Source organism: Lolium rigidum, chromosome 3 (assembly GCF_022539505.1).
Source record: "Lolium rigidum isolate FL_2022 chromosome 3, APGP_CSIRO_Lrig_0.1, whole genome shotgun sequence".
In the NCBI taxonomy this organism is placed as follows: domain Eukaryota; kingdom Viridiplantae; phylum Streptophyta; class Magnoliopsida; order Poales; family Poaceae; genus Lolium; species Lolium rigidum.
The window spans coordinates 337,916,874-337,924,976 of NC_061510.1; the positions used below are offsets into that span (position 1 = coordinate 337,916,874).

At 44.4% G+C, this 8,103-nt stretch overlaps 1 protein-coding gene across 1 annotated transcript; it reads left to right on the forward strand.

The window, feature by feature from the left end:
- Window positions 1-248: 248 nt before the first annotated feature.
- Window positions 249-6,062, forward strand: LOC124703926 (calcium-dependent protein kinase 9-like). Its single transcript, XM_047236162.1, has 4 exons — window positions 249-1,016; window positions 4,549-4,692; window positions 4,782-4,934; window positions 5,036-6,062. The coding sequence occupies exons 1-4, from the start codon at window positions 266-268 to the stop codon at window positions 5,710-5,712; spliced, it is 1,725 nt and encodes a 574-aa protein (XP_047092118.1). The 5' UTR covers window positions 249-265; the 3' UTR covers window positions 5,713-6,062.
- The last annotated feature ends 2,041 nt before the right edge of the window (window positions 6,063-8,103 follow it).

Genomic DNA, 8,103 nt, shown 5'->3' on the forward strand with positions numbered 1-8,103 from the left:
GTGGACCTCTTCTATACTATTCCCATCCTCATGCCCGCGACGACAGTATCTTCTTCTCCCCGATCAGCTACCTACCTACCTACCACCACCTAGATAGAGACCAGAGAGAGAACGAGCATGGTCTTTCTTGATCGGATAGACCGCAACCTGTAGGGAGAGAGCTGCATGTCGGCGACGTCCATGCACTAGCTACCTAACTAGGGGAGGAGGAAGATCAGGCCAGCCGGGAGGGAGAAGCATCGAGAAGCTTCTAGAGGTCGATCCGATGGGCAACGCTGGCCTGTTCTGCTGCACCACCTCGCCGCAGACGCTAGAGGACGGAGCGCAGGCCAGGAACAACAAGAAGCCGGCGACGCCTCCGAGCCAGAGCCGCAGCCAGGAGCCGAGCCCCGCCAGGGCGAACCCCAAGCCCCGGCGCCGGCCCAAGGAGAAGCCCAACCCGTACGCCCCGCGCGGCGGCGCGGCCGCCGCGAACCACTCTCCTAAACCCGTGCGCGTGCTGGACGGCGTGGTGCCGCACCACCCGCGCCTCCGCGTCACCGATAAGTACCACATGGGCCGGGAGCTCGGGCGCGGCGAGTTCGGGGTCACGCGCCTCGCCACCGACCGCGGCGCCACGCGGGAGCGGCTCGCCTGCAAGTCCATCCCCAAGGCGCGCCTCCGCACCGCCATCGACGTCGCCGACGTGCGCCGGGAGGTGGCCATCATGGCGTCGCTGCCGGACCACCCGGCGCTCGTGCGGATGCGCGCCGCCTACGAGGACGACGACGCCGTGCACATCGTCATGGAGCTCTGCGACGGCGGGGAGCTGTTCGACCGGATCGTGGCGCGCGGGAGGTACACGGAGCGGGCCGCGGCGGCGGCGGCGAGGACGGTGGCGGAGGTCGTGCGCGCCTGCCACGCGCACGGGGTCATGCACCGGGACCTCAAGCCGGAGAATTTCTTGTACGCGGGCAAGAGCGAGGACGCGCAGCTCAAGGCCATCGACTTCGGGCTATCCGTCTTCTTCCGACCAGGTCTGTCTCGTTGCTTGCTTGCTTGCAGAATTCGAATTCTTCCTCCTTGATCAGTTTTTAATTCGTCAAACATCGTTGACAGACAACTGCTTGCAAGTGCAAAGAAAAGAGAGAGAACTAGTAGTAGGATTTTATCATGCTAGCTAGTCCGTATTTATTTTGCGTGCTAGTCCTTTATTGTACATCCTAAGATATAATTGCAGGGACGTAAATTTCTACGAGTCTATCATGCATGCATTTTGGCCTTGTACAAACTGAATTTCAATTCTGTGCTGGAAAGGCAAAGGATATAAAAATAAAATCACTAAAGAATATCCAACTAAATTAATGGTTATTTCCTTGTTATGGATGTTTTTTTTCCTTTTTTTAAATCATACTACATCTGCCCTAAATATAATACACGTTATTTCGCATGGTCTTTGTTGCACGAATTTGTTCACTAATATATACCAAATTATATGAATTTAGAATGTACAAATAATATCTTTGCATTTTTCTTGCCAATATCCTTATTATATATTTAGTTATACAAATTTTATAAATATATTATACGTAAAAATAACAGTTGAACTTGTAAGTTGTTGACCACACAAATTCAAAGACACCCCTACATTTTGGTTTCTTTAATGAAATCAGAAGTAAACCCCTTACTCAAGATGTACTCCGTAGTTAAGATTACTATTCTAATATAAGTAGAGATCAAATGACCTGACATTTGGGTCATATTAGTTCGGAGTTTGTTATCGGTTCTTGGGAATCAAATCCTAAACCTGAGTGCATGGTGAGTTCAAGGTAACAGTACAACGAGTTATCATCTATTTATACAAAACACTTTTACTTATTTACAACAAATTCCATCAACAAAAGATCATAATTAGTATATATTTTTTTATAATATTTAGCACAAGTAGTCACATGGGTGGTGCCACCAAATTTCAAGATTCAATTTTCCGTTTCAATTCTGGTGCCCTAAATTGAAACTCCACTTTACATCAATGTTACTTCCTTTGTCCACTAATGTAAGGTGTTTTAGATATTTCAAAGTGAACTAGATATAGACCAAAATGAGTGAATCCACACTCTAAAACACATCTAGATATATGCATTTATGAAAAAGGCTAAAATAAGGTCTTACAATAGTGAACGGACGGCGTATTATTTTCTGAATTTTTGTTCCAAACATGGCTAAGAATATTTTTCATTGAACTAAAACTCCCTCAGATATAATAAGAGTATTAAAGAAATTCACATTTCTGCGTAGATTAATATCTGTAATTAGATGCATTATATTGCATTTTATGGTTCTGCGTCAATTTTAGTATCCTCAAATATCTCATTAAAGAGCTCTAGAATATATGTGTATAACAAATGTATTGGTAAAGGTTTCTAGAGTGTATGATTATACATATCTTAGGTGTAATTAAATACAAATACTCCATGTAGAGTGTTACATGCATGTCTACATGTGTTCTCGCCTAATTGTCAATCCTCATGGGGAGGGGTTTGCTATTGTGAATGATAATGGGTACCTGGACCATCCAACTGAAAAAGCTGGCTGAAAGACCATCCACTATCAACTAGAGGGGAGGGGTGGGTGAATAGGCTATTTCAAAAATTAAGACAAAGTTGTTTCTCTTTAGCGACTTAGTTTTTCCATTGTTTGTAATGAGAAGATTGCTGCCATTCTGAAACATACATCACGTATAGCCACAATAATGGCGATACAGTATGATGAAGTAACAGAAGAGAAGAGGTCCGGCCGAGCGAGAGCTCGTGCATGCATCTCGATCGGTACACTGTCGTCTTACGATCACGACAGTGAAATCTGTACACAAAATGCTGCTAGCTGAGAAAAAGTCCACATATTTCCAGCAGCGATGGACACATGCTCACCGACACGCCGCGCACCTCTGTGGTGGTCGCTGGATACGCGGATACTGTCGTAAACGTCGCTTGACTGGATCTTTGAGTGAATAGTTCCCCTTCGCTCTACGTGGCCAACTGCATTGCGTGGTCGAGGGGGTCGACCTCTTCCACTCGTAACCGCGTCCAAAGTCAAAAAGGAATTAGAGCTGAACAGTTCTGAAAATAAATATCATTTTTCGAATAATTGTGTCCACATTTTCAATCCAGTCCTGTCCATATAAGTAGGATGAAAGAGGAGCTGATACGGGATGCGGACGGAACTTAGTGTTGCCACATTTGCTTTCATATTTTGTGGAAACAAAAAGATATGTAGAAATTCCGAAAATAAATACAAAAACATATACTATCGGATGCAAACACAAAGCAAATACGACATGGGCACGGATCAGAAAGCGGCCGTTTGTTGGAACAAAAAAAAAACCATTGGATCATGCAAAAAGAAAAACTCAAGCAAAAGTTTCTAAGATGAAATCAAACAAGATGATATATCATGATACTATAGTAAGATTGTAAGTTATCAAGATTAGCCAGACAATAGGGGGGATCAAACCGTCAAAGCCTACTCAAACGAATGAAGAGATTATATGGTCGCCACCTACTAGTTTCACGATCGGGTACTTGCCATTTTGAGTTATCTTAGATTGGGCCTAATGGATTAGGCATGCTACAACAAACCTAAAATGGAAATTCGGTAACTCCATTTTAGTGCTGTTCCGCCAGAAAATGGTGTTCCGCCAGATTTAAAAAGTAAAATTCAGTCTTCTTATTTCTGCTAAAAGTTTGTTCCTTTTTATCGCTATCAAGGACGCTAAGATGTAGTCGGATCGGGTCTGATTTGATTTTGGTTTTACCATATCCTATATCGTACTTTCTCGACAGATGTAGAGTAGATCGAATGATCACCGGTTACGAATTTGAATACGGATATACAAAACCGTGGATCCGAAAGAGAAACGAAACATAATCTGAGTGGAAAAAAGTAATCGGATATATACACACATAACTAGGTCGGCAAACGAGTTTAACAAAACACATATAAATTAAATAACGTAACACTATAGAATGAACAAAGTAGGTTATATGGATGAAATAGTGCAAACACAAGGGTTAGGGTAACATCGACACATGCTTCAATAGCCGAATATAATACCCCATCCGGTCCATATTAAGCGTCACTAATTTAATACAAACCTGCGCTATATTAGCAACACTTATTATGACTAGATGGAGTAACAAGTTTGAGTGACTATGTAAGTAAGCTATTGTTCAATAGATAAACTCGACAACTCACTAACTACTAAATACTCTCTATTAGCTTCGACGTTTCGGATAAAAATCAGTTTATTCGGATAAAAATCATCAGATAATCCTAAATAACTTTTGGATACGAATGCAGATGCTATTTGACATAATGTATCACATACCATATCTGGTGTCAAGTTCGGAATCGAATATCTTTATTCATCAAATTTCTTCAAATTAGATGTGAACTCTGTAAAACGGATTTCAAAGGAATTTGGTGCGGAAACTGTGCTATCCACCCCTACAGGCTGCAAAGCTATGATATTCATACTACGATTTTACTGACAGAAAAAATGTGTTGCAGGTGAGAGGTTCTCGGAGATCGTGGGCAGCCCGTACTACATGGCTCCGGAGGTGCTCCGCCGCAACTACGGCCCGGAGGCGGACATCTGGAGCGCCGGCGTCATCCTCTACATCCTCCTCTGCGGCGTCCCGCCATTCTGGGCCGGTACTTGCTTGTTCCAATCTTCATCGACCAGCCCCCTTTCCATAGCCACGCACCAACAGAAGCATCATCTTGGTCGATCTGAAATGCAGAAACGGAGCAGGGCGTGGCGCGTTCCATCCTGAAAGGGGTGTTGGACTTCGAGCGGGAGCCATGGCCCCGGATCTCCGACAGCGCCAAGAGTCTCGTCCGCCAGATGCTAGAGATGGACCCCCGGAAGCGCCTCACCGCCCGCCAAGTCCTCGGTATGTGTTCTTGCGTCAAGCATGCTTCTTCATGGCATGGGGTCTGTCGGGTGTCGGCTCGCGCGTCGCCGCTGACATTGCTCTTTGGGTTGGCCGTGCAGAGCACCCGTGGCTGCAGGGCGCGAAGACGGCGCCGAACGTGCCGCTGGGGGACGTGGTGCGGGCGCGGCTGAAGCAGTTCGCGGTGATGAACCGGTTCAAGAAGAAGGCCATGCGGGTCATCGCGGAGCACCTGTCGGCGGAGGAGGTGGAGGTGATCAAGGAGATGTTCGCGCTCATGGACACGGAGCGTAAGGGCAGGGTCACGCTGCCGGAGCTCAAGGCCGGGCTCGCCAAGGTCGGCTCCAAGCTCGCCGAGCCCGAGATGGAGCTGCTCATGGAGGCCGCCGACGTGGACGGCGACGGCTACCTCGACTACGCCGAGTTCGTCGCCATCACCATCCACCTCCAGCGGCTATCCAACGACCAGCACCTCCGCACCGCGTTCCTGTTCTTTGATCGGGATAGCAGCGGGTACATCGAGCGCGGGGAGCTGGCCGACGCGCTCGCGGACGAGTCCGGCAGGGCCGACGACGCTGTGATCGACCATGTCATGAAGGAGGTCGACACGGACAAGGACGGCCGGGTCAGCTTCGAGGAGTTCGTGGCGATGATGAAGTCCGGGACGGACTGGAGGAAGGCGTCGCGGCAGTACTCCAGGCAGCGGTTCAAGACACTGAGCAACAGCCTGATGAAGGACGGCTCGCTCTCCATGGCGCTCGCTGACGATGACAAATAGATGCACCTTCAGACTTCAGAAATGCTTGTTTTCTCGTCGATGGGATGCTTGGTTTTTTATGACTCTACATCGATTCAATGGAATTCATTGTAGTAGCAGTTTGTTCGTATACTCGTTGTAGAATGTCTGAATCTTCAGGAGGGTTGGTTAATAGGGAGGTGCTTTTGGTCTGGCGTTGGATCGATCATGCCTGTAATTATGTGTGGTAGAGGAAACATCCAAGTCCCTCAAGTGTTCATTGCTGGATTTGTTTTACTAGACCGAGGTTCCTCCTGGTTTCGAAGAAACTTCATACACTAATTTGGGTCTTATTTGATTTGTAGGAATGAAATCATAGAAGAAAAATGCTATAGACTATTTTGCGTGTAATTCCAAATGAAAGTTTACGTTGAGATCAACTATATGGATTTTTTATATATCTTTTCTTTGTCGAAAAACATATATCTGTTTCAGAATATTTCAATTGTTCGTAAATGGCCTACTATTTTCTGCATATGTAATCAAATAGCTTGTATTTTGTGTTGATGTATTTTTAGTTTCAACACAAACTGGCAAGATGCCATGGCATCCAACTCCGAATATTTCTATTTTTGTGGTTTTTTATGATCCGACGAATCAACATGCGTCTGACTCTTGCAAAATCTATCTATGGAAAATTACTATGGACTCATTTTGCATGGAACTCCAAATGGAAGTATCGAGTGAGACCAACTACATGGAGTTTGTATCTACCGCACACACATAGTCCTTATGCAATGTTCTTGTGATGCATGCATTCAGATAACTTATATTTCATGTTCCAAAATTTCCAATTTCTACAAAACATTATTGGGGCCCAACATGTCATGACACTAACACCTAAGCTTTATATTAGGTATTTTTTGAAATCCGTTGAATAATAGAGGCCCTCGATCGCTTTGAGAAAAAGGAAAAAAAAGGGCATGTTTTTTGTCCCTTAACTATAGTAGGACTCGGATTGGTCTGGTCTCTCACTTCGCATAAAGTGGTTTTAGTGATGATGTGTTAGCATGCCGGTGACAGTTCGGTATACATACATATTTAAATTCAAATTTGTAAGAATGGTAAAAGAAAGCCAAGAATTTTGAAAAAAGGATAGAATAACTTCGATAATAGCAGGAAAATGTGTAAATTTGGAGATATTATAAAAACTTTCATATTGAAATTAAATTTTCAAAGATTTCTCTTAGAAACGAGTAAAAAATTAAGATTTTAAAGGAAAAATATAAGATCTAAAAAATTCGTAAATACTCCGGAAAAGTGTGTAGAACCTAGGACTATTTAAAATGAAACATTCCAGAAGTATAAATATAGGTTTTTTTTTGAAATAAATTGCAATGGAACATTTCAACAAAATGTGCTCACATGTTGTTATTTGTTTTTTCTAATTATCTTTCAAATTTAATTTCCATAATTACCCTTGCTACAACTTGTTTCCCAAAGTCTTGAAAAACTTGTTTTCAAAATCCTAGCCTTTGTCTTAGAAAAATGTTTGCTAACAAGACTATCACCGGTGGAAAACCGCTACATGTCATCAAAACCTCCCAGTTTAGCCCATTTCTTTGGTTCTCTAATTATTTTTTATAATTTATTCAGTCCCAAAATTGGTCATACAAGATTCGAAATAACTTCCAGACAAACAATATCTTTAAATGACATGCTACATTAGGGTATTTTTGGTTTAAGACCCGACGATGTGGCTCCTCGTTAATGCCCACGATGAGGTGCTTATGGTTAGTGGAAGCCTGCATGTTAGCATCAGACATTGGATACCAGACAAGCGGGAGGGGAGATTTACCCAGGTTCAGGGTCCTTGTAGAGGTAATAACCTTACGTCCTGCCTGTCTGATCTTGATTATGAGTGAAATTGATTACAATGAGGCACCTGAAGGACTGCGTGGTGGTGTTCTCACCGAGAGGCAAGGTGGCTAGGGTTTTGGTGTATGCGTGAGAGGTTGAGAGAGATCCGGTAGCCCTCTCCTGGCCTTTATATAGGAGGCCAGGTCCCGAAAGTCCTGTCCGGATTCGGTTACAATACATGTATATCACATCTAATCTTTCCATACTTGAATGTTTTCTTTCCCTGCACTTCAAGAAATCATCACCTTCCATCTTTTCACCGTACAACTGATGTCTTGGGCCTCCTTGGGCTGCAGCGCTCCAGATGGACCCCTATTGGGCAGATGAGGTATGGCAATGTTGAGTACCCGAGGGTAATGCCCACATCAAGACCCAAATTGCCCCACCAAATTTTTGATGTGACCAACTCAAGGCATGACCATAATTTTGGTACCTTGTTGTTGTTTGGATGGTAGCCAATGCACTGTACCAAATCAAGGGCTACATGCACTAATCACAAGGAGCCAGGGGCCC